Source organism: Salvia splendens, chromosome 1 (genome assembly GCF_004379255.2).
Source record: "Salvia splendens isolate huo1 chromosome 1, SspV2, whole genome shotgun sequence".
Lineage (NCBI taxonomy): Eukaryota > Viridiplantae > Streptophyta > Magnoliopsida > Lamiales > Lamiaceae > Salvia > Salvia splendens.
Window position 1 is genome coordinate 2,784,967 of NC_056032.1, and position 27,152 is coordinate 2,812,118.

General features: G+C 35.7%; 2 protein-coding genes across 11 annotated transcripts; one reads left to right on the plus strand and one right to left on the minus strand.

Annotated features, from left to right (window-relative positions):
* Positions 1 to 221: 221 nt before the first annotated feature.
* On the minus strand, positions 222 to 7,026 carry LOC121808143. 9 transcript variants are annotated; one of them, XR_006052131.1, is made up of 13 exons: positions 6,782 to 7,021; positions 5,739 to 5,838; positions 5,361 to 5,476; positions 4,898 to 4,984; positions 4,642 to 4,688; positions 3,839 to 3,917; positions 3,518 to 3,631; positions 3,160 to 3,279; positions 2,804 to 2,912; positions 1,900 to 1,970; positions 1,120 to 1,325; positions 727 to 909; positions 222 to 537 (listed from the first exon to the last, which is right to left on the minus strand). XR_006052131.1 is itself a non-coding variant. In XM_042208542.1 (11 exons), exons 2-11 carry the CDS (start codon positions 5,818 to 5,820, stop codon positions 980 to 982), a joined length of 924 nt encoding a protein of 307 aa, XP_042064476.1. In that variant the 5' UTR covers positions 5,821 to 5,838; positions 6,782 to 7,025; the 3' UTR covers positions 222 to 979. The 9 variants fall into 9 exon arrangements, 2 of the variants coding, with proteins under 2 accessions (XP_042064476.1, XP_042064457.1); XR_006052135.1 differs by lacking the exon at positions 5,361 to 5,476 and having other exon boundaries at positions 1,189 to 1,325; positions 6,782 to 7,026; XR_006052130.1 differs by lacking the exon at positions 5,361 to 5,476 and having other exon boundaries at positions 3,839 to 3,896.
* Positions 7,027 to 20,211: 13,185 nt separating this feature from the next.
* LOC121808176 (sodium/hydrogen exchanger 2-like) lies at positions 20,212 to 26,533 on the plus strand. 2 transcript variants are annotated; one of them, XM_042208561.1, is made up of 15 exons: positions 20,212 to 20,502; positions 21,434 to 21,707; positions 21,840 to 21,958; positions 22,266 to 22,363; positions 22,996 to 23,052; positions 23,169 to 23,215; positions 23,305 to 23,499; positions 23,593 to 23,639; positions 23,928 to 23,994; positions 24,102 to 24,202; positions 24,302 to 24,403; positions 24,535 to 24,673; positions 24,751 to 24,813; positions 24,969 to 25,052; positions 25,723 to 26,533. In XM_042208561.1, exons 2-15 carry the CDS (start codon positions 21,525 to 21,527, stop codon positions 26,089 to 26,091), a joined length of 1,671 nt encoding a protein of 556 aa, XP_042064495.1. In that variant the 5' UTR covers positions 20,212 to 20,502; positions 21,434 to 21,524; the 3' UTR covers positions 26,092 to 26,533. The 2 variants fall into 2 exon arrangements, with proteins under 2 accessions (XP_042064495.1, XP_042064504.1); XM_042208570.1 differs by lacking the exons at positions 20,212 to 20,502; positions 21,434 to 21,707; positions 21,840 to 21,958; positions 22,266 to 22,363 and adding an exon at positions 22,412 to 22,807.
* The last annotated feature ends 619 nt before the right edge of the window (positions 26,534 to 27,152 follow it).

Genomic DNA, 27,152 nt, shown 5'->3' on the forward strand with positions numbered 1-27,152 from the left:
ATTTAGAGCATACTTGATAGATTAAGACTACTCTAGAATTGTGGATTTCACGTCAAGAAAGAATCACATGGTGTAGGATAAACAAGACAGGAAACACCGAAACAGGCCCGAAAAACATCAGTGTGTGTGGCAACAGAAAATTCAGCAACACCAGTGATGCATCATTCAGTAATGATGTGCAATACCAATGAGAAATGTTGGCTAAGAAAGTAAACGGGTGATTGGTTCTAGTCGACTACTTAGAAAATGACGGATGATTCCATGTTGGTGTTTTTGTATTAACATAAGATCTGGGAGAGTATTGCGTATTCACAATATTAGAAGCAGCCTATACACACTGGTCTTGAAATTAGTAGTGGGTGCAACGTGATCACAGTTAAATGTTATTATGCTAGCACTGTGCATCTTTTCTTTTTTCCTGATCAAGTTTAGCCTAAGTCATCAGTTAGAGCAAAAGGAGTAACAGCTGTACCGAGCAAATTCTCCATGCTGAGTCCTATACAACCGGAACACTTCCACTGCTCGGCTGAAGAGTACCTAGAGAGCAAAATATTAGATATTGGACAAAATTAAGCACATAAAATAATGAGATAAGCTACTAAATCGCATGCACGAGATGATGGCAGACACTGATTCTAATTGTTAACCAAAATTTAAAACTGAAAAGGTCTCACATTTGGTAGTTCGGAAATAAGCACAAACCAGAAATTGTGAAAATGTACTTACCTGGTTGGTCAGAAAATGAATAAGAATTCGATATATAATGAGGTCCTATAGTATTAATCACAGGGAGCTGAGCAACTGAGGTCATGGATGGTTCAAATGCTCCTGCTCGCCCATGTAGAAGTTTGACCTTGCTGAAAGAATGTGAGCAGTCGTTTGAGCAAAGAGCAAAAAATTGCTGTCTCTCTGTGCCAAGAAAGAACTAAGTTTAGGTTTTTGTTCCACTAATTCATGTTCCAGTAACACGTTCCCATCTTTAGAACTTCTACAAGGATAAATATTTGCTTCCATCAGTTAGCATGTATATCATGAGTAAAAACTTTAACCATATCGCTTAGAACTCATGATTGTAAACATAAAATATGAGAAAAATAAATGGGTGGCTGACACAGGAACCTGATGACGTGCAACTTGTTCATGGCAAAAAGTTTCAAGACAAGAAGTTTTTCCTAGAGCCACATTTACTTGATATTCTTCTGAGGATGGAACCTCATTGCTGAACTCTTTGTCTGGTTCCTCAAAGAACATGCGAGAAATGGCTCTTCGGAGATTGTGATTTCTTTGGGAATAGTATATTTTGGTCGCAAGGGGAGCTGGAACATCTGATATTGTCACACATATTACAAACATCAAGATATTGCTTAAAACCTTACCAGGAAGATGAATCAATTTGGACTGTCTAAATTATTCTGAGACCCATTTCAAATCCCAAAAACAGAAGTTTCAATTCAGGATGTCACAAACTAGCATTGGTTTTCATAATTATAAAACTCCTTTACACCTGAACGGTGCACTTCACAAGTTCTTTCCCAATTTTATGAGCCACACAGTTAAACTCCTGAATAAATTAAAGATGAATAGGAGGATATACAGAAGAATCTTTACCCATCCATGTAATCAGAAAATGCGGCAGTTAGAGATCAGTAGTTCAACCAGGTAGGAAATCATTTATGACAGAAAGGGATCAAAACCACTTTGCTTTGAGCAGTTATTGGTGAAGGTTTCAGGATTTCAAATTCGTAATATCTTTTCTAGAAAGTAATACTTCTCTACATAAAATAAGAATTTACTAGGGTAGGATTTATTTTTCATGAATCTGACAAAACATGAATTAGTTAAGAGGATAGGAAGATTGAAATTACATGCCAAATTAGTAACGCCAGTGAGTGAGCTTACATGGAAGAAGCTCAGCAGCTGGCTTGTAGAAATTCTCTGTACCTTGATTTGATTGATTCTCAGCTGAAGTCCTACACGACACAAAGCAAAAGTAATCCTAACCAATTGATTATAGATGTGTGCAGAAAACTATGTATTACGAAGGGCACCGTGTATTACGAAGGGCAAAAACACATTATAATTAACAAAGCAGAATGTTGGTCTAAGACATGTGAGCACGGAATTCGGTTCAATAGGTTTAATTACTTAACAAGCCTATACCAGATGACCTTATTGGATTGGAGCGGACTCTAATACATAATGTTGCTTAGATACAAACTGAGAAGGATCATTTATTACTGGTCAAACCAAGTTCAAGGTTTAACCAGACATTCTACAATTTAGGTCTAAAGTGGATAAGTTACTTCATAAATCCTTAATTTGTGTATTGAATCAGATCCATGTCTTGTTTCACAATCTAGAAATTCATTATCACATGTCCCTTTCTATATTACAACCTTATTTTTGAATCTTTTGTCTCCAGCTATTGGAGATCCCATCCTTGAGCTAGAAGTCACATTCACAGCTACCTATAAGCTTCACATGTAAATTTTTCATTTCATGTAAAACTCAAGTTATCTAATTTATTATGTCTGATACAGTACAATGACCAATGAAGCTTGCCCTTAACCTGGTTAGTGGGAGACTCAATCATCTTAATAAAATGAATAAATGATTTTGGAATTTATCAGCAAAGAATTTACATAGTGAAGTTATTTTTGGTTATTTCTGTTAAGAAATTATAAGACAAAAGCTATGGACAGGCTGACTTTGAACATCAGGAGCAGAATAGTGTGCAATGTAAACAAACAAAGGAAAGGGAGAGACTTATAGTAATAGGTATAAAGATTCACAAGTCACATGCCTTTTTAGTGGTTTCAATGAGTGTTTAGTTACATCTTGTACACAGTCCATACTGTAAGGGTTCACTGTTGAGCCATTCATTTTGTCAGTGGAATTCATATGCATTTCTCCTGCAATAAAGAGGCATATATAATAATGGATGAAAGCAAAACAAAAAATCCATTCCTCAGGCATATATCCATGCTTCCACATATTAATTAATATCCACTAAAATTAAATCATATAGCACAAAGAAGGTTTTTGACAAGCCACTTGAAGATTAACTTGCTAGATGAGTTTGAAAGTACATTGGCATGACTGATTAATATTGACAACAGAGACAATGGCCAAAAATTAAAAAGAAAAGCAGAACAGTACTTCGAGCTTCAGGGAAGAGACTGATTTGGCTTTTTGCATCTATATGATATCCTGGTGCAGCTACATCACAAGAGTCTACAGAACAAGAGTTTTTGGTCTCTCTGAGTGATTTGGCCTTTTCTGTTAACATGTTAAGAAAATTAAGTTTTGCTACGTATAACAAAACAAAAAACTAGTAAATTGCCCTGTTTAAACCAACCATTTAAAGAGCTGTAGACCACAGAGAGCTATTGTATACTCAACTTATACTGCTAAGCAAAGAAGATAATTTTTAGTGATCAAAATTTGAAAAGTTCATGAACTGAAGTACATAAAAGTAAAAATAGTCTGTATCGTCCTAAAAAACGAAAAAGGATACTACTCTGAGTAATCTGTGACTTTTTCCTCTCCTTCCTTGGAGGTTTTTTAGTCACTGCAGGACCATCAAGTTCCACGTTGATTTCTGCTCTAGAACTTAGAGACTTGCAGAGCTCTGCAAGGACAAAAAAACAATAAGTTTGATAGAATTTGAAAAAAGTTAACAGGAGCATCAATACTAATGTACTTAGATTGTTTATTATTTCTCTGATATAATAACAAGATCGATAAATTAAGTTCTCGAAAGATGAGAAACAACATTTCACGTTCAACTATGAAAACTCAAAAATACTACCAATGAACAGCAAAAACTAAAAAAGACCTGCATGCATTGCATAATGGCTGGCCTTGATTGGCTTCTTGCAAGCATTACAGCATACCTCCAATACAAATAAAACATTCTGGTATTGTTAGAGACGATGATCTAATTAATAACTACAGAAGTATTCATAATCAGTAAGATTTTCTACATTTCTATTTCAAAATGCAATATACTATTTAATTGTACAGCATAATCATTAATATAATAAACATCTTCATGATATGAGTAGAATGAATCCATTGCCTTAATAGACCTTACATAAACGCACTCTATAGACCTGAAGCACAACTATTTTAATTTTCAACTTTATTGGGAGTTACCATTCAGATTAAGTTACATGGCTAATGATTTTTTAACCAATCTCGTCCTAATAATTCATATGAGTCAAGTGATTCCAGTAAACAAGGCGGGCAATTTCACCATAATACGGGCTTGGACTTTGTTTTCTAACCTTAATTAATGCACTGCTTATTTACTGGTTAGTATATTAACTGACTTTTTAAACCATTTTTAATCAATGATTGATATATTGGAGTGATTCCACAATAGCTTTCAACTACAAAAGTCCATATAGGCCACATAATGCACTTCACATCTTTGCACTACCTTTTCTTCTTCTCTAATTATTCTGGTATGAATATATGAAATTCTCCATTAAAATTTCATTGTCGAATCTAGCAAATGCAGGCCATTATTGTTCCTGTAATATTAGAGCTTACATAATCTTTAAGTATAATACAATAATGCTATGCATAGTAAAATTTGACGATAAAAACTACCATGAGTAAGTTACCAAATCTTACCAAATCTAAATAATCTGCCATTGGTCTCAAACCAAAAATATGCATATCTACGAGAGAAAATCAACCACAACAACATTGACAAATCAGAAGCCAAAATCATATACAAAAGATCCTAGGACAAGATAGTGCAACACAATTATGTCGGCATATGAAAAGGATTAGCACCTTCGTGCGACCTATCATAACTGGGACTGTGTAAAGGAGAATTAAGAAAATAATTGCCATCTTTACTTTAGACATGAATGAATATACAGACCTTCTTCATTAATCAAATTTGCTTCATCTGCATCTTGTAATTCTCTCCCTATGGATTGTGCAGCCAACTTCTGGTAGCTCGCTTCCTCTGTAAAAGAGACAGAATGGAGCGGAAGTTGCACTTTAAATATCAAATTGCTTAATTCACAATCTAAATTTGGTCTTTCCTAGCTGGACGAAACAAAAATAATAAAACAAAATAATAAGGGTGTATAATAGAAGCTTATGGTTCAGTACTGATCAAAAGTTCTGCTATTAAGTTGAGAAAGATGCCACAATTTGGTCATGTATAGCATCACAAGGGAAATGGGGGTGCTTGTGCATGCAACAGATGGAAGAGAGGAGATAAACACATGGAAACAAGACATGAAATCAAAAATTAAGTAGCACTTCCCGCCGAGGCTTCTGCTCGGATGCTACAGAGATTCATACAGATTGGGGAGGCCTTTTAAAAGATAAAATACCACACAAAAAGGTTATCATAGATTCATATGTTGCTGATTGCTAAGGTGGGGAATAATGCAAAACACTGAACCACTCCTCCAGTTAAGTACTCCCATTCACCGAGCTTATTCAGTACCTATCAAATTTTCAATGTAATCCTGTCAGCTCTACTTCCAATCATTTCATTGAACATTGGCTTAAAACTAAAAACATTACATTGAAAAGCCTATCATCAAATAAATCAAAGACCACGTCAACCAGTTATATATAGAGAGAGAGATATGATTGTATTCTATATATAAATCAAAGAAAGTGCATGCTTCTTACCATGACTGAACATAATAGAACTGCATTAGATCTTACTTGCACCATATCTTAAGATAACTTCACACCATTACCTCTTGCAGTTCGTGGGAAACTTCCAGCATCCACAAGCCTCGCCAAGGCTGTCATTTTCCCACTCCAGATAGAGCATACCATCAAATTGGGGCAAGACCCCTACAAGCAGAAAGTTAAGAACATATGCCGAACTGATGCCACATATACATTCAACATGAACCATGCCCACCAATAAGTCCAAATCACATTTTCAAGAATGCCTTCCAACTACAAATTATAATGTAAGCCACCAATTCTATACTACTACAAGTGTCTAAAACTTTGAAATCCAGAGAGTCAGATCATCAATTTGAGTGGATAACAAGGTTGATTAAGTAAAGCGCATCAGCAATTTTACACACCAAATGCATTTTAGAGAAAATTAGTTAGTATTTTATTTCGTGGAAGCACGGTAGAATTGGTGTCCTTAACTATATGATCTCAACTCAACAAACAAACTAAATTAAACGAAGGTCTTATTTCTACTTAACTACTAGTCTACTACTCGATATGATACTTCCAAATCCAATACGAATGAATTTATCAACATCGAGGTCATCCAAAAAACTATGTTCATCAGTTCAAAGGTTAAGTGAAAGTACAAACAGACAACTAAAATTTCAATTTTATGATTTACTCCAGGAAAACAACAGCAATATAATAGATCATGTAAAAGAAGATAGGCACCTAAAAATCATTTTGTCCATTATAGCGCACTTTATGGAAACAAGTTTCGCAGACATTTCTTGAATTCTAATTTACCCTAAGCTCCATCAACACCTCAACTTTTTATTAAAATACATATATTTAAGAAAAAGATCATGAAATGAAATAACACATTATCATTATTCCCATGCTAGAGCAGTGTACAGCGTCAGCAACACAATGCACCACCAAACAAACTTAGCTTCGCATGCAAAATGCCTCACACGGTGCTCTAGGCAAAACACCTCCGGCATTATCATTAAAGCAAACACACAATGAAAATAACATAAATGAATTTGCATTTCGGGATTTCAACTTATCAAGGACAAAAGGTACTCAAAATTAAGAGCGGCATTACCTCGCGTTAAAACCCGATCCCGGTATTTCTTTTTTTCTTCCTCAGAAAAGTAATTTTCACCGAACCATTCGAAAAATCTGAAACAAAGTTGAAATTGGAGCTGTTCTCGTCATGATCAAGAAAATTGCAATGCAGGATATGTGAAACACGAAATTTCTGAAATTTTTAATTGATGAATTTCTTTCTCCGAAAAAAATATGCTTCATATAATTGATTAGCAGAGAATGAAAAGTGTGTAGAAGAGCATAGTGCGCAAGCAACAATGGAAAATACTAAAGAACCTCTGCCGTTCCATTTTCTGCGGTTCTATGCAGTTCATGACTCCAAAATAAAGTCGTCAGCGTATTTCGGATAATGGAACCAATTTAACTACAGCATTAATTTGTGTTTTTTTGTTTTGTGTTACTAAATCATTATTAAAGAGCTCAATATTAGTAATTATACAGTAAACATAGATACTTCGCCTAACATTATAGATTTAATATGTGGTATTTATGGTCTTCAATTAATGTTGCCTAAGAAAAACTTACAGTCAAATTTAAGAGGTTATTGAAAGAAATAGGCAGGTAATATATTTATTACAATGAATATATAACAATGTGTAATATAGTGATTATAATATAAAAATGATGTGTTGACGTTCTCATATATAGTACTCCTATAAAATTATTATTAGAATAATGAAGTTGCAACTATACTAAATGCTGCAGACCACGTGTTTATGTAAAATTGTTTAACTATAGTCAAGAAATAAGGAAATGTCAAATTTCTAGCTAATTTTCTATACTACTCTGTAGTATTTTATAATAAGATTCATTCGATTCACGCATGGACTTCTCAAAGAATTTAATTTTAATGACCGAATGAATTTCAAAATCAATTTTAAAAAATTATTAAGATTTCAAATTTATAAATAAGATAATAGTACTGATATTTTTTTAAAAAAAAATTGCTGCGCTATTGGGCCATATAGCCCATAAATATTATTTCGAACCAATAAGTCTATAATGTATAGTGAATAGGCCCAGCTTGAATTATTTATTTACTACTAGTAAATTACAGTGCAGTTGTAATTTGGATCTAGTAGTATTAAAATAAGAGTTACTTAAAATACGATTTTTTATTCTACTAAATAATTATAGTTTGAGTTTTTGTTGAGTGTTATGATATTTATACTAGTAAATATTTTCCCCAGATAATCGTTGGATTAGGCAAATCTTCTAATTTAAATTAAAAGGATTAGTACTATATCTATGTGAACAGGCCCAACTTGAATTATTTATTCAATTATAGTGCAGTTGTAGTTTGAATCTAGTAGTATTAAAATGAGAAAATAAGAGTTACTTAAAATAAGATTTTTTTATAGGCTATAAAATACTTTCCCAGATAATCGTTAGATAGGCAAATCTTATAATTTAGATTTAAAAAGAATTATACCTACACCGACTATATAACACAAATTAAAAGGAATTGACTCATTCGTATAAGGTCAAGTATGCAAAAAATAAATTATTAGGTGTTTTTATTCATTTTAAATAATTATTTAATAGACAAATGCATTATTGATGAGTGATACACATGATTAATGATGAGCTCCTTACTTCAGCCAGATCACATAAAATTTACATCATGAAAAAGGAAAATCAGAATAGGTCAAGATTTATTTAGGATGGGAAATTGCACATGGACTACACGTATTTTCTAGTGTTGTTGGTTTTTATATCCATTTAATAAAATGTTCCCAAAAACGGCTAGCACCAAAATAGTAGAAAAATAAAAGAATATAATCAACAACGACGATATGTAGAAAAATGTTTCTATATATAACCAACACCAAAGAAAATATTACAATTAAATGTTTTTTTCTTGGATTTTGTAAGTCTTAAATCTTAACCAATTTAATGGATTAATTTTGTACAAATCAGTAGTTCAATAGTCTCTACTAGTATTCAGTTGTGCTAATTTTAATGGTAATATCTAGTGCATTGAACATAAGCGCATCCGCAGCGGTGATCGCTGGGACGGACGCCGTCCGTGGCGTTGGCACGCAACGCGCTCTCCGCCGCTGAGCAGGCTGACGTGGCACGACGGGATTGGTCAATGGCATAGCCGTTGGCATTTTCAATTTTTTTAATAAAAAAATTTGTATTTAATTTAAAAAATCATTTTTATATTAAAAAAATATTTTCCCACTTCCCAATAAATTATATCTATTTTCTCCCACTTTTAATTTATTTATCAATTTTTTCCCCAAAATTCACATTTTCATCTATAAATACCCCTATTCCCACACAAAAAATTTCCCACCACACTACACAGTTCTCGTCTAAATTCTCTCATCAATTCTCAATCTTTCACTCTTACAAAAAAATTGTCCAGCTCCGGCGATCACCCCTCGGACTCCCGCGGTTGGAATCATGAATGGTTCGGCTCACAACCATTCCCTAGTCCGGAAATGCAATTCTCGGCCCCTCCTCAAACCCAAGGCTCTCAAGTTCCGAGTGGCTCGGTGCCTTACCCGGTGGGCGACCAAGATGCCCTCGATGGGTGATACGGGTGGGCACCCGAACCCTGATCGGGAGGGAGCGGCAACTCTCAAACTCCTCCTACTCCAACTCTAACTCCTCGTGGTGTCCGCACCTCGTACACTCCGGCGGAGATGGATCAGTTATTCAATGCCTATTTGATTATCTATGAAGATCTGGAGTCTGGCACGAACCAAACGAGGATAGATTTTGGTGGCGCGTCTCTCGCTGGTACAATGAAAACCGTTCGGATGGAACCATCGAGCGCAATGAGAGTATGGTGCGCAATGCCATCTTTAGAGCCAACGAAGAAATCCAAAAGTTACAGGGGTATTACCTCCAGGAAGAGAGTTCGGCGGGGAGCGGCAGGAGCGAGCTCGACATCATCAGTGCCTCGTTGGCGACCTACCAATCCAAACATTACAAACCGTTCAAGTACCTCAGTGCTTGGCAGGAGGTGCCCCATCATCCGAAGTATAAGGGAGGCGTATCATCCTCCTCCAGCTCCTCTAGCAAACGGTCGAGGTCGGTATCTCTATCCGACGCCAGCGAGGATGAGGTGGCTAGCCAACTTGCCGGAGCTAACTTGGGTAGCCCTGACGCCGGCCCGAGCAGTTCCCAACACCAGCCGCAAGAAAGGAAGAAGGCGACGGCCAACCATCGTCGCGCCGCGACTCCATCCGCCCCCGCTCCCGCTCCCTTTGTGCCACCTCAACCCCCCACCAGCTCGTTGTGGACCCTTTTGGCTCAACTCAATTTGGCCGATAGGTCTCGGATGACTCCCGAGCAACTTGATTCACATTTGGCAATGAGACGGGGTCTCCGAAAAATATTGGAGATAGGGCCAGAGGACTAGTCTTCCACGGGGGTATTTTTAGCCTTTAATTATGTAATTTTTAATTTGTAGGATTTTAATTATGTATTTTTTATTTTTTAGGATTTTAATTATGTATATTTTTTATTTTTTAGGATTTAATTATGTAATTTTTATTTTTTAGGATTTAATTATGTATATTTTTTATTTTTAATGTATTTTTATATTGTAGAAATATTTTAGTAATTGAAGTATTTAAATTAAATAATGGAATGGTGAGACCCTTGAGCATGTCATTGCGGAAGAGTATGAATGTGGGTGTTGTGCTCTTAGGGAAGAGCCGGGAGTAAAAAATTAATAAAAGTGAGTCTCGACCCACATCCATGCTCTTAGCAAAGAGTATGGATGTGGATGCTCTAACGTCATGTCATCAGGTGGCCAAAAGATTCAAATTTTTATCTAATTATGTGTAATTTATATGTATACGAATCATTTATTGAATAGTTATTTTTTGTGCGACATAATTATGGAGCACTCATCAGAAATGACACAATGTTTTAGATGTCATTTATCACATTACAACGCCCAATATCAATGTTTTTTAACTATATAATTTTATATGCCCAATTTTGAAGATGTCGTTCATTACGAGTGATAACTTATAACAACCACAACCAGGGACGGAACCAGACATTTGAAAAAGCCGGTGCTGAAACTATAAAAAATAATATACATATTGAAAATAATTATTTCAATATTCTTACCTCCTTTATTTATTTTATAAATCTATAAAGTGATGAAAACATAAATATAATGAATTTCAAATAATTTGACCAAAATGTCATATTTTGGTGATAATAAAAATGATAGTGTTATATTAAAATAAGAAAAAAAGAAAATATATATTTTATATAAATTTAAAATTCTTGATATACTAATATTTTACTTGAATTAAATAGAATTTGACCAAAATTTTAATATTTAAATGACTACCAATATTTTTATATACTATATTAAAATAGATATACATAAATTATGATATTATGAAGATAAATGTACAAAATAATCTATTATGCATAAATTTAGTATTAAACTATAAATTCAAAAAAGTTAGCACACAGTATTACTATTCCACAAAAATAAACGGTTCAAATTCACATATCTTTTAAACACTACTAGGACTAGTATTCATTAACCAAAATTGGACCCCACATTATAAATTCAATGACCATAATTACTTTCTAATTAATCCACTTCTTTGCCCTTCGCCTCTCTCTCCTCCTTTCTTCTTTGTGTAAAAAACGGTAAAAGAGAAATACACAGCAGCGGCCATGACCATGAGGATACAGGGACCGGCACCGGCACCGGCCAAGCCCCCGCTGGAGCGGCGGCTTGGCCAACACTAGGTCCGTCCCTGACCACAACGCTTTTACCTTTCGACATTAGTAATAACCTTCTTGAATGTGTTTAATCCTACGAGTTCCGTTTATTGCATTTGTCATTAATTTTATTGAAGGTGATATATCAAATGATATGATAGTAGTAATATTTTTATTATACGCATGTAATAGAGTGGCCAAGTTCCATTCATTCTAATTATATACACTTCATACATATATTTAAAAAAATAACCAATATATAATTATTCATTATTTACTCTTAAATAGTTCAAATCTCCAATCTACTGGATCATTAAAAAGTATCTTATCGACTAAACTGCACTTCATCATCATCTAATAAATGCATAGATGTTTCTATGAACTTCCACAACATAAGGATTTATTACCACTACATGGAGTCCTACTCATAAGATTTATTACTCTATTTGAAAACATTAATGTCTATGTCCGTAGTCCACTCCTAATAGATTGAATCTAATCACGTGTATAATTAACACCCTCATTAGTGTCACTAAGAAAAACATTAAACAATTGAAACTTACTTAAAACATAACAATTTCCTGCCATAAAACAATGAAGCATCATATGTTGTTTGCCACACACTGCCTAAAGAGTAAGAGTGCACATTTTGTTGTCCAAAAATGATGAAATAAAACAAAAGCAGACACAATCCACTACACTATGTTTACTTATTTCCCACCGTAACTGCAAATATATCACTATGTTTTGGGGCATTTTGGTCCCATTAATTTTGATTAGTTTCACTTTTTAGTGTGATAAATTATGCTTAGACACACATTGTCATCTAAAATCATTATACAGGCTAATTAAATTAATTAAATATTTAAATGTTCCTTCGCCCTATCTCATCTCTAAATCAACGTGACAAGCATATATAAAATCAACTCAGATACTTGATTTATCAATCAAAATAGAGAGAGAAGAGAAATTTGCATTTTTTTAATTTCATTTTTATTAGCAAAGATGATGCCATTTTATGCATCTTATTTTTAACGTGATTACACGTCATCTTTTGTTCATCCGAAAATTTATTGGAAATGTATTTCATAAGAACTAAAAATCAGTGTTGATTATTATAAGCTAAACTATATCATCTATTTATTAACAAAATGATATTTTTCATTGGATTTTCCAAATATTGTGAAATTTCTGCTGTGATATTTCTAGATGTGATTATAGTATCAATCAACCTGAGCTGTCTGAAGAAGATTGGACAACTAGGCGATGGATCCACATATTATTTTATTATTCCATTATTAGTATTTAAACAATTTAATGATCAAGAACATGCCAAATTAAACCACGTGGTCTTGCAGATAGCAATTTTCATACAACGACAGAAAAGCAGCTCCGCTTAGAGATGCCCACGGTTCGAAAACCGGCGGTTCCGGTTCGGAACCGCCGGTTCCGGTTTTGGCGGAAGCGGAACCGGAACCGGACCGTGAGGCTATTTCACGGTTCCGGTTCGAAAACCGGGCGGTTCCGGTTCCGGTTCGGAACCGCCGGTTTTCCGGCGGTTTTGGCGGTTCCGGTTTTTGAACCGGCGGTTTCGCCGGTTCAATTTTTTTTTTTTTTTTTTTTTAAATTTGAAATTTGGCTTTATACAACAAATCGGAACAAGACAATGCATAATTCAAGCACAAATAAGACGAATAAGGAGAAAATGAAATAAATTTTATTGATTTTGAGTTGTAACGGACAACGATACATTACAATTTACAATACATAAGTATACAATACAACAACATACAACAATGTAATATAATTTACAAGTGTCGTCGGGCGTCGGCTCGTCGCCTCGTCGGACTCGGAAGGTAAATTTAAAAAAAAATGAAATGGGGGGGAAAAAGGAAAAATTGAAAAGGGCTTGAGATCAACTTAAACTTTCAAAGTTAAACTTTTCAAATTTAAGTTGAGTTGCCTACGTATCCACAATTTTATTGAGGAATCAAAGCCCACGTAGTTCTCTTACCTTGGGATCAACCCTTTTTTCTTGCAAAATGTTGCCCATTTTCTAAGCAAACACATATCAACACGCTATATACACATTGCTACATTTCTAATAGGGGCAATTTGATCTTCCAAAGCAATCAATGCAGCAATGTGTATATAGCGTGCTGATATGTGTTTGCTTAGAAAATGGGCAACATTTTGCAAGAAAAAAAGGTTGATTCCAAGGTAAGATTTCATAGATCATTCAGGATGCGGCTAAGTTGTACTTGAAGATCATTAAAATATATTCCGCATTTGATATTTATCAAATTGGGAATATATTTTAATGATCTTCAAGTACAACATAGCCGCATCCTGAATGATCTATGAAATAGGGGGAAAAAAAAAAATTGAAAAGGGCTTGAGCTCAACTTAAACTTTCGAAGTTAAACTTTTCAAATTTAAGTTGAGGTGCCTACGTATCCACAATTTTATTGAGGAATCAAAGCCCACGTAGTTCTCTTACCTTGCTTACCTTTTTGGTCGGCAGTGCTCGCCGTTCACCGCCCCCGTCGACTCATTGCTAATGTTGAGTGCTATCGCTTCTGACCTCGTCATCGCCATCGGAAGAAAATTCTTCACCATCACTCTCTACACGGAAGTCGAAATCCGGCTCTTGTGCTCTCATGTCCGCCTTTGCCCAATCGTCAAGTAACATAGTGGCTTCCATGTTCTTGGCGGAGAGATTGCTCCTTTTGTCGTCTAGGACACAACCGCCGACACTAAAAGCTTGTTCAACGGCGACGGTGGAAGCGGGAACGGCGAATATCTCCTTAGCCATGATGGAGAGTATCGGAAACTCTTTGTCATGTGTTCCCCACCAATTAAGGACGTCAATTTGTTGAGTAGGAGGACCTGCATCTTGAAAAATAGAGCGCGATTCCAAATATATATCTAATTCACTAGTCGCTCTAGTCCTATTGGTTGTAGTACCGTATAGATCTTGCAATTGTGATACTACGTCGGGATCGATCATGACATTGGAAAAATCCCCTCCACCAAAATCAAATGTAGAAGGACTAGGAGGAGCACGTACCTGGTGAGCGGTGTTATACCGCATTTCATATTCCGCGTAGAGAGAACGAAGTGCACTATCTAACCTATGTTTGATTTCATCAACATCAGGAATACTTAGTTCGAAGCATTCTCCTCTTGTCAAGCCCATTTCGCGGAGTTGAGAAAAATCCAAAGCGTGCAAACAACCATAGTACATGTCTAAAATTTTATAAACACCATGCAACTTCCACTTTGGATCCAAGCATTTTGCAATCAAAAACACATTTGGAATACGTGAAAAATATTTTAACCATTTTTCAACCATGTAAAACAAAATAGCCTTCAACTCAACGAATTGAGTATTTTTCACACAAGTTTTAAAACCAATTGCCACATACATGCAATGCTCCAAAACGCGCACAGAAGTAGGATAATAAACACCGGATAACTCAACAGTGGCATTTTTGAAAGCGCGGAATAATCGAAATAAATCCATGCTGTGGTCCCAACAAGCGGGTATCAAAATCAAATCAGAAGGAACATGAGGACAACTTCTAAAAAAATCACATAAATACTCAATGTGGTTCAAAGTCGACTCCAACATATCATATGTCGAGTTCCACCGAGTTGAAACATCCAAACGAAAGTTGGTGTACCTGCATTGCTTACCATGACAATATCTCTTCCAAGCTCTACCAATAGGAGCTTTGTTATGAATCAACTTCACAGCAGTTCTAATAGGATCAACATACTTTTGCCACAAATCGATGGCATCTTGAACACACAAATTCAAAATATGGGCAATACATCGCACATGGAAATATTTACCATCAATAACAGGAGAACATGCACTGATTAAATCATCTATGCTAGCAGTGTTAGCGCTAGCATTGTCAAAACCAATAGAAAAAATTTTATTGATCAATTGAAATTCATTCAAAACTTGAATGATCAATTGAGCAATTGCTTGTGCAGTGTGTGGTGCGGGAAATTCCCGAAATGCAATCAAACGTTTGTTCAAAGTCCAACTGTGATCAACGAAATGCACCGTGATGCCCATATACGAATTTTTACAAAAACAATCAGTCCACACATCAGAACAAATAGAAACTTTATGCCCTAAGTTAATAATAAACGTACCTAATTGCGCCTTCTTTTCCATGCATTGTCGAACAACGGCTCGCGTCATTGAAGTTCGACTCAATTTTCTTGCAGCGGCATTATATACTTGCCGCATACTCGACTCAAAAGCATCGTTATCAAAAGCATTGAATGGAAAATGTTTCATAACGGCAAATCTAGACATCACATTAAGAGCATTTTTGTGATCATATTTCAAAAGAGTATTGCTACACATACCTGATGTTTGGGATGAACCCGTCGTCCCACTTCCGACTCCATGTTGAAAGTTGAGTTGAGTTTGGGTTGGAGCGATACCAAACTCGACCGGATGCGCTTTCTCCAGGTGACGGGTAAATGTACCGTACCCTCCACCCTTTCGGAATGTGTATACGTTTTCGCAATAGTTGCAATACACATTATAAGTGTTTGGATCGTTACTATCTTGTACCCTCTTGAAATGTTTCACGAAGATGTTTGAGGTTAAAGACCTTTCAGCTGGTCTAGGAGGTTGAGGAGGTTGTCCACGTCCACGACCACCACGACCACGCCGACTCCTTGGTGGTGGTGGGGGTGGCATTTCTTGAACCTCTTCTACCTCCTCCCCCTCCTCCTCGTCGTCATCATCATCATCATCATCGTCTTCATCAACATTCACGGGGGTTGGACTTTGTTGGGAATAGGCACCGCGACCGGGAGCACCACTACCGGTACCAACATAAGCATCGCCTTGGTATTGAGAGCGAGAGAGAGCAATAGCATGTGCCACATCTTGCTCTTCTCGAGCCTACAAAATAATATTTGTATTGTAAATACAAAATAAAATTATGAACAATAATGAAATGTAATTCAAAATTAATGAAATTAGTAGATAATAAATATTAACCTGCCACTCATCCATGTTCATTTGAGAAATTTCATCAATAACGGATCTCCGAGATGGCCTCTTGGCCTTTCCCTTTCCCTTATCAACACGACCTTCTCGGGATGAAGACATATTGGAATGGTATGTAGAAATGTAGAAATATGGAATAATATATTTTTTTTTGTTTTAGTAATTGAGAAAGAAAGACAACTTATAGAACTACGGGAACAAGTATAACTGTATAAGTGTATAACAATGCGTAATAAGAGTAGCAATTGCGTAATTAAATGGAAGCACAATAGCACAAATGAGAAATTGGAGACAAAGAGAGAGAATTGAGAGATTGAAGAGAGAAACTCTTATTAACACAAGAGTGGGGTGAATGTAAATGAGGATAGAGGGGGGTATTTATAGAAAAAAATGAGGGGGAAAATGGAAGAATTCGAATTTGAAATTTAAAAAAAAAAAAAAAATTTGAATTTTCACAAAACCGGCGGTTTTGGCGGAAAACCGCCGGAACCGGCGGAACCGCCGGTTTCCGGGCCAAAACCGCCGGTTTCCGAAATAAAACCGCCGGTTCGGTCAACGAACCGTCTGCAAAAGCTGCTCCATTGTCGCCTCGTGCTCCGCGCCGCCTCGAAAGTCACTAAACCGGCGGTTAACCGCCGGTTAACCGCCGAAAAACCGGCGGTTTCGACCGTTTTTGAAGATCACCACCGGCCCCTCATCCCCCTGCCTCGATTTAAGCGCCGGAACCGGCGGTTCCACGGTTAACCGCCGGTTCCGAACCGTCCCGAACCGCCGGTTCGGTGACGGTTCCGGTTCGAAATATCTTGAACCTGAACCGGACCGCGAACCGAATTGCGCCGGTTCCGGTTCGGGAATATTGCGCCGGTTCCGGTTCCGGTTCCGGAACCGCCGGTTCCGGTTCGGCGGTTAACCGCCGGAACCGGAACCGGTGGGCATGTCTAGCTCCGCTTATATAAACATAAATATGAGAAAAATATTTTTCCCATCGATAATTCAATATTTGCTTTTATTTATTAAAGCAAATCCAAAGCATCATTGATTTATAGTTCTAGTATTAATTTTAATTTATCGCAATAACTTTCATACGTAAGAATTCCCTTTGGCAACACGCAGGTCAAATTGCAAAAAAAAATATTACTGATGTAATTTCAACATAATTATAATGAAAACACTTTTTTTTATCTTGGAATGTGAAAATACTACGATGAATGTATAAAGTTAGTATCATAACAAAATTTCTCCCCTCTCGAAAATGGTATTGAGTGTATATTGTTTTGATATAGTAATACATGTATAAATAAATGTTATGTTAAGGTATATTTCATATGAAAATAACCTTTGTAGATTGAATATATTCAATAGATGTGTTGTGATAAATTGGGGGATCATGTCCAATTTGTACACGAAACCGATGGAGAATAATAGTAGTAATAAGATAAGAGCAGTAGCAAATGCTATATTTATGAAGAAGCTTTTCCAATGAATTTGCAATTTTCAATTTGTCAATTTCCTACATATGTAAATGTCACAGGCCTCACAAATTCATTGAAGGTGGCCCTCTTTTCAATTTATTTGAGTAGTCGTGGTGATAACTTATCGATGTGGACAAACTAATTATTGATTATTACGACTTTATTAAACTCAAACATAGAAGTGGAACTTATAATTTATAATTAAATATGCCTTCAATAATACAAATGTGACGGGTCCAATATTTGTCTATGAACACCAAAATGGAACGTTTCCTTAACAACATGAACTTTTATTCATTAACATAATCATTTTTATTAAAAATAACTATTACTCTTGTAACTACTTTGCCTCAAAAAAATGTTACTTCGAATATATACACATTAATTTATAATATATCTTGTTGGATTTTAAAAAAAATAGATAGTGCGTACGAACTTTGGGTCGATTTTAATTTACCCCATAAGTTTCAAAATTGGAATGACAATCCATAGACTTTTAATTTTTTCCCCAGGGTGAACAATTCAAGTAAAATTATAATTGATCTGGAATTCTAGAAACTTCTTTTTTTAAATATTCCATTTCACCATTCTCTCTCAACCTATTCAAATTTCCAATACATGATAAAAATGCAAGTCGTTATCGGTGGAATGAATTTCAAGCAAACTAAAGCTCACTACTTAAAATCGAAAAGACTGGCATCTGATAAGAAGCGAACAGGTCATGCAATCAAATTTGGCAACCTCAACGTGAGGCGACCATACCTAAGGGTTCTTGAAGCAGAGGAATACATGTGTCGGTCGACCGCCGTAGAGCTTGACTAAGACGAGAGATACGATGCAATATAGATGGGAGATTTAAAATTACATTATTTTATACTTCACCTCATAATATCGTGATAAACATGTTGACAACTCATTCACATTAGTTATCTAGATCATCGACACTTGTACATATGAGAGTCACTTCCGCTTTAAATTGGTCGAAAATCTTCATAGAAAAAAATCTAAAAATTGTTGAAATATTATTTAAATTTTAGAAGTTATGTAACATGTCAAAATTGACCTAATATTCGTATCCCATTTAAATATACGATGATAATATCAGACAATAATCTTGAATACATGAACAGCATTACAATAAAACAACAAAACACGATTGGACTTTGGTTGCTTCCTTTATCAAATTCCAATAATTACCCACATGACCCCAAAAACCTTTTCTCCTTTTTGACTCAATTTCAAGTTTTCGTCAAAAAATAAAATAGTTTTTTTTACCTAATTTCCAATCATAAAGAAACACTATAGATCTCATTTATGATGAACAAATATTAATAAATTGTACTGTACTAGTCTTTTCTAGGATAATCAATAATGGTCTTCGCATTTATCCTATAATAATAGAAATTCGAATTAGTATTAATCTATTAAGTTGAGAAAGGAAAATCAATTATCAATTAAGTTGTGTTTCATCATTTACTAAGTCGATAATTTAGATTGATGAATTTTATGGGAAGTCATTGATTTGGTAAGATTTGAGTTGTAATAGGCAAAATAAAGAATCTAATCTCGATATATTTTGGGTATATAAGATTTTCAAATATATATTGACACTACATTGTTTAAACTTTAAATATATGATAATCGTTGTTGTTCCAAAATGGCAAATCGAACAATTATCAACGTGTAGTTTTCTGATAATGTTTGCTCAACTTTGTACTATTTTGACTGATTTTGTAAATAACATAAATGGTCAAATTCATTTTTATGCCAATAAATTAAAATCTTTTTACATAAATCAAAGAATGAGTTAAGTAGTGTATACAATTACTGAATGAGTTAGGAAAAAAATTAATTATACCAGTCAGCATGATATTGCAAGTACATATACATTCAATATTTCAAAACGTAATTTAAAACACACAACTAACATTTAGAAACAGAAATAACGAAATAGGAGTGCAATAAAATAGAATAATTAATTATTTTGAACGGCTGCGATCATTCCCAACCGCCAGTCGGCTCAATCAGCGGTCGATCACCACTCCACGTTCTTCATTTACTTTTCCAAATAAATATAATTAGTTCAGAGTGAAAATCATGATCTCCTTAAAAAAAAAAAAAAAAAAAAAAAAAAATCATGATCTCCTTCACAAGCTGAGCTGCACGTATATATATATATATACATACAGATACAGTATATATTCATCTCATGGACCCTCCGGTTTTCTGTCGATTTCCTCTCCTTCTCTCTCACACACCACACGCACTGTCACATCTTCTCTCTCTATCTCCACAATTTTGCTTTTATAAGCGCTGATTTCGTGAATTCTGGTGGATATAGTTCAACGCAGTTTTCAAATTCGTGATACTGTTGGAGGGAGACACCTGTGAAATCTTCAATCCGTGATGCAACTTTTCTTTTAAAAATTTCAATTTAGCGAGCTGAAGAAAGAGCGCGGGGTTCAAATTGCAGCTCAGCGGCTGGAAGTAAGTTGACTTGGATTTTTTTTTCCATTATGTGAGTGTCTGTGTGGTGAGGGGGTGGGGAAAGCAATTTTCCATTGGTTAAATAGTTTACATTTGAGTTGGAACGCTGAGATCTAGTTCGAAGTTCAGGTTGCGAAATTCGATGTGTTTTTGTCGAGCTTCGCGAGTAATTTTGAGATGCCGCGAATTGTTCTGTTTTTAAAATCGCTTGAGGAAACTTAGCTACACGTGATTGATTTTGATTCATGAATTAACTGCAGACTGAATTTTGACTTCGCTCTGTATTTGTTGATATTCCTCGTCTTCATAAATGAATTTCATATCGCGAGATTAAACAGATACTTATTTTATTTGCAGTAGTCTAGTGTTCAATAAATTCGTTTTAGGAGTAATTTGAAATTTTGAATACAATTGAGCTTCTGAAAATATAATACGTATATAAATAGAAAACTTCCGAAAAGGGGAAAGGACTGATTTGGCAAACATTAGACTGAAATGTGGATGGAACTGCTAAGAAATACCGTACATGATTTCGTGAATCCTTCAGTCAATTTATTGAATATGCTATCTTGAGAAAGTCGCGATTTGTAAAGTCACGGACTTATCAACTGCATCTGTTTAATGTGGTGTCTTGGTTAAGGTAATTTACGTGCTTTTTCCATTGCCAATCTGTTTGATGTACAGAGTGTTTGTTTATCTATTGAAGTTTAGTCATGTGACTGAGTATGATTTCTGAAGTAAATGTGTAGAAATTGTTAACCTTGGGGCATGTTTGATGAAATTACAACTTATGTTTTTGTGTATTTGTGCATAACTAAATGTTTACGCTGGCAGAAGTTACAAGAATCAGTATGGAAATGTATGTACAATGAATTGTAGGCTTCTGTTGGTCGAATAAAATAATAACGTGAATTCTTCTCTTGCGTTGCAGGTGTAATTGATCGTGTGGGGATCAGATTTGGATTTAAGCTAAGGATATTTAATACATCTTCTCAGAGTCGCAACATTTTCTGTATAGTCGAATGATGGACAGCATGAGTCTTGACCCGAAAGCGATGTTAGGGATTAATACTTTGGGAACTTCTGATCACGCATCGGTGGTCTCGATAACCTTGTTTGTAACTCTCCTGTGTGCATGTATTGTGATTGGTCATCTATTGGAAGAAAATCGTTGGATGAATGAATCTATCACTGCCCTCATAATTGTAAGTATCTTTTTCTAGTGTTTCTGTCTGGTACTTGCATTTGCTGTTGGTCATCTTTAATTTGGAGTATCTATTTTGTTCACTGTGATTGCTTTTCTTATTTAAGTGATTAGTGTTGTTTCTGAATTAAAGGGTCTAGCGACTGGAGTTGTAATTCTGCTAATTAGTAGTGGGACGAACTCACATCTCCTGGTGTTCAATGAAGATCTTTTTTTCATTTATCTGCTTCCACCAATCATCTTTAACGCCGGGTAAGTTTAATATGTTTATATACTGCTGATGGTCCTGATTGCTTGTACATATTCAGTAAAATATAATGCTTGAATTTTTTTTGTTACATTTGTATATTGTTGTTCTTAAAATGTTGTGAGTTATGTTTAGTTATTGGGGCAATAAACTCAATCCTTCTCAGCCTTATTTTCCCCTTCATAAGTGCTTATTAAAATTTTGAGAAGACAACAGAACATGCTGAGCGACATCAAATATGTCTGCTTTGGATTTATTGCTGCAAGTTTTTCCAATATGGTGAGTTTTGAGTTCTTTTTTCTTGTTTTTCAGGTTCCAGGTTAAAAAGAAACAATTCTTTCGCAATTTCATGACCATAGTGATGTTTGGGGTACTTGGTACCTTAATATCATTTATCATCATATCATTAGGTATACCCAATATTCTTATGTTCATGTGATCTAATAAAAAGTGGACTCTTATCATTCAGCAACATCATGTTCATTATAGCACTACCACTTCATCTTTTCTATTTTTACTATCTGAACTTAAGGGGAAGGGACTCTAAGGCTGTTTCAATCATGCTCCATTTAACGTTTTTCTTTCTATGTAGTAGTTTTTCTTTGTTCATATATGAATTTATATGTGCGAACATCTACTACCTGCAGACTGAATGGTTTTTTACAATAAAATTATCAAATGTACTTAGAGAAGGTAACCGACCAGCCAATTTTGTGGCAGAAGCTTGGAGTTTATCTACATTACACTTCCATTATGTCAAGTTGTCAACCATATGTTTTCTCACTTCAATCTCGTACAAGTTTCACCCTTTGTTCCATTTAAATAAGCAGGGACATGCCAAACCCCATGTATAGGTAAATTAAATATACATAACACACACACACACATATATATATATAGTTAACCATATAAAGAGCTGGCAGTTACATTTGATACTGTTTCTAGGATCTACCGTTGGTGGGAACATTTAATGGAGTGGAAGTAGAAAAATAGTTTTTTGCAACTGTTCAGGCTATCATATGTAATCTTCTACTATGTGCAGGTGCCATTGCCATCTTGGGGAAAATGGATATTGGTCTTGCAATTGGAGATTACATAGGTCTCTATCTCTCTCTCTCTCTCAGAGACACACACTACACATACTCACACACATACACACACAGCTGCAACATGACATGTATTATCTCTCCTTAAACTCCTTTTGATTCTATCCAGCAATTGGAGCAATTTTTGCCGCAACAGATTCAGTGTGCACATTGCAGGTACATTTTAAATTCCTTTAACTATTGACTGACTCAGCTAGGTGCTGAATATCTTTTTCTGGTATGAAGCAATATGTCTACTTATGCAGGTGCTAAATCAAGACGAGACTCCATTGCTGTACAGTCTGGTTTTTGGAGAAGGTGTTGTAAATGATGCAACATCTGTAGTGCTTTTCAATGCGGTCCAGAACTTTGACCTTTCTAATATCAACACCAGTATAGTTCTGCAGCTGATTGGAACCTTCTTATATTTGTTTATTTCGAGCACTGCATTGGGAGTCGGGGTAAGTCTCTCTGCTTGTCTCTCTATCTCTCCAGGGGAATGATCATTCTTCACTCTCCATTTTTTATTGATAAATATTTATCTTTTGCTTCAGACTGGATTGCTCAGTGCATATATCATAAAAAAGCTCTATTTTGGAAGGTTGGTGACGCTTTTATGTTCTCAGTTTTGAAGAAATCGCATCTAAAGTGAAATGCCACTTAAGAATTAATGTTTGTGAAGAGTTACGATGTTATCATAATCGCCCCTTTCCCTATATGTTGCCATATCACAATAGATTGCAGTATGAAGTAACCAAACCATTCTCCATAATATTTGGCCATATTAATTTTATAATGCAAGCATGAATATAAATATTAAGATGAGCTAATTTATTATACCTTACAATTTGTCTATCTAATCTGGGTGCTTTTTTGCAACCTACTGCAGGCATTCCACTGATCGTGAGGTTGCTATTATGATGCTCATGGCTTACCTTTCATACATGTTGGCTGAAGTAAGTTTCTGAACAATCTGCCAGATGCTATTTCAACATTGGATTCACTTTTTGCGACTGAACCTTTTAGCCGGAGTGAACTCTTTCTTACCTGTGGTTTCATGCAGTTAACAAATCTGAGCGGTATCCTCACTGTGTTCTTCTGTGGGATTGTAATGTCGCACTATACTTGGCATAATGTCACAGAGAACTCAAGGATCACCACCAAGTATGAAATGCCTTTCATTTAACACCATTGAAACTAGTAGTAGTGGTGGTTATTGCTGCTTCCATTTTAATTTTAAGTAATGATTTGTCCACAATGCAGGCACACCTTTGCGGCATTATCTTTTGTTGCAGAGATCTTTATATTCCTTTACGTAGGCATGGATGCTCTCGACATTGAGAAATGGAGATTTGTTAGTGACAGGTATGGTGGCTGCGTAAGTGGCATACACACAGGCGCACTAGTAATTACAACAATTCTTCATCTATGTAGTTACATCCATACTTCTGTTCTATTTAGGAATTTTCTTATATCGCATGTCTTTCAATTTTCAGACCAAAAACATCAATCTCTGTCAGTGCGGCTCTACTGGGATTGGTTTTGGTGGGCAGGGCTGCCTTTGTATTTCCTTTGTCATTTTTGTCCAACCTGACCAAGAAAATCCCTCATGAGAAGATCAGTTTTAAAGAGCAGGTATGGGCTTTAATATCCCTGTACCAAAATTTCTGTAACCTTCGTTGAGTTTGCTTACACTTTTCTCCTGTTTGCAGATCACAATATGGTGGTCTGGTCTTATGCGAGGTGCAGTTTCTATGGCTCTTGCTTACAACCAGGTGAAATTTCATCTCTATCTTCATGCTGAATAGGCGGGATTGGGTGGGTGGACGGTTCGTAGGTTCTAGGACTAACACGTTGCATTAGCTTTTCTATGGCACCTTAGGCAATGCCCGTGAAGGAATATCCTGACTTGTTACTTTTGCTCCTGCAGTTTACTCGATCCGGCCATACCACGGAACGTGGAAATGCTATGATGATCACCAGTACAATAACAGTTGTCCTCTTCAGCACTGTGGTAAGCCTTTTACTACGTTCAGAGACTAACTAAATGGTGTGATATATATTAGTAGATAATTTTTTATCATAAAACTGAAGAACTTTAGATTCATGAGGGAACTTAGCATTAAACCGAAATCAGTAACACCTAAATCTATGTGTTAAATTACCAAATTATCCTTAAAAGCTAGTACAGCATAAAATAAATAGAAACATCAAAATCTGTACGAATAGACATTTTTTTTATTAGTAATAGATATTTACACGTCAAGGGTGGTTGTCTTGACAATATGTGACAGTGTATATTCGTATTTGATTAGGAATTTAGGACGTCTTTTGTCATATGAGGTATCGATTATGTTAGGACGTCTTTTGTGTCTTCCATCACAAAAATCACATATTTGGATAATAGACACCGGTCCTTCATCTCAATTCTCAAGGGCATTAGATTTTTGAACCAAGATACCATAGATATCTATCACACTCTTAATCGTGCATAGTGATTGAGCCCGATGAATAGCAATTTTGAGCTTGTTTTTTTAGAATACCTAGTGCCATTGTATGTGTTGTAAATCTTATCCATCTCTCCAATCAATCGCTTCATTACGAGTAGCTTGCACTTGTTCGATTCCCTCGTATTCCATCTAACAGGAGCATGCTAAGTGGGATGATGTCCTGTGTCATTGTAGGTTTTTGGCCTGATCACGAAACCTCTTGTGAGGTTCTTGCTGCCTTCATCGGAAGGGCTAAGCAGAATGGTCTCTGCAGATCCACTCACGCCAAATTCCTTCACGGTGCCACTTCTCGGTGAATGCCAGGACTCCGTAGCCGAACTATTTAGCGGCAACGGACAAGTTTCCGAAGGTGGCCAGGGCATTGCACGTCCGAGCAGTTTACGGATGCTGCTGACAAGGCCTACTCGCACAGTCCATTACTACTGGAGAAAATTCGACGACGCATTCATGCGTCCTGTTTTCGGCGGCCGTGGCTTCGTCCCTTACATCCCGGGCTCGCCAACAGAACAAAGCATGCATCTGCCCGGAGAAGCCAAAAACTAAAGCCTCTTGCGCCAGTTTTACCAGTCTACTGACTCAATTTTGGGCCATCCGGTTTTGTAAAAACTCGATTATTAGTTTGCTGCTGTTTCTATTTATCCGTTTGCACGTCACGGTGGGGGCGTTTCGAAAGATTAGTAGAGGCTGCAGGATTTGTTTCGTGGTGGTGATGTTCTGTCGGTCAGTAGTCGACCGGAAGAGCGCGGTTGGGCGGAGGGAGCTGAAGAAACCCCACGCCGGTGTGGATTTATTGTTTTTTGTGAGAGCAGAGCAGGTGATCGATATATATAGGGTAAAAGTTCTTTCTCTGTATATGGTTATATAATTATGGCATGTATAGTAAGTTGCCGATGTCAATATGTCATCACTCCTTTTGTGTGTGGATTTCAACCTCTCCAGTTTGTCTTTGAAATTGTGCTCGGAATTTTTGCCATTTGAGGCCGTATTCTCTCTCTCCTATTTCTCTACCACTCTCCATTTTTCTGTGTTTCCAATGAAATCATAAATATAATACCCTCTGTTCAAGTAGTTGATGCGTTTATTTTGGACACGCAATTGAATGTTTAAAGATTAAAGTAGATAGAAAACAAAAGTATGGAAAAAATAAGAGCAGAGTAGAATAGAGAACAAAGTTTAAGGAGTATATTATTATAAAAATGAAAGGACCTATTAGACAAGTTCTTAAAAAAAATTCTTTCTCATATTAATATAAAAATTATTTTTTCTTTCTACTTAACAAACAAAACAAAACCTCCTAAAATCTCAACTCATTTCACACATACGTGACATCTTTTATGAGATGGAGGGAGTACGATTTAACTAGTACTACTTTGGAATAGAGGGAATACAATATGCAGCGAATGCCGATATCAAAGACACGATAATATCGTAATAAATGAGAACATATATTATGCTGAGCACCGATTATAAAAATTACTGATGTTACATTTAAGAAATTACAAAAGAATCAAAGCTCATTCTCGTTTTAATTTTAAAAATGACAATTGAAATTTAAGTTTGATTTTCATGATATTAATAAAACTAATGACATCAATAATAATTTT

Excerpts from the sequence above, each read along its gene's own strand:
- LOC121808143 (XM_042208523.1), bottom strand. The coding sequence starts at position 5,820 with ATGGTATGCTCTATCTGGAGTGGGAAAATGACAGCCTTGGCGAGGCTT. Across the intron at positions 3,632-3,838 it reads CCATTATGCAATGCATGCAG|AGCTCTGCAAGTCTCTAAGT; the intron begins GTCTTTTTTAGT and ends TTGTCCTTGCAG. Across the intron at positions 3,280-3,517 it reads GTCACAGATTACTCAGAGTA|AAAAGGCCAAATCACTCAGA; the intron begins GTATCCTTTTTC and ends ACATGTTAACAG.
- LOC121808176 (XM_042208561.1), top strand. The coding sequence starts at position 21,525 with ATGATGGACAGCATGAGTCTTGACCCGAAAGCGATGTTAGGGATTAAT. Across the intron at positions 21,959-22,265 it reads CCAATCATCTTTAACGCCGG|GTTCCAGGTTAAAAAGAAAC; the intron begins GTAAGTTTAATA and ends CTTGTTTTTCAG. Across the intron at positions 23,995-24,101 it reads TTTCATACATGTTGGCTGAA|TTAACAAATCTGAGCGGTAT; the intron begins GTAAGTTTCTGA and ends GGTTTCATGCAG.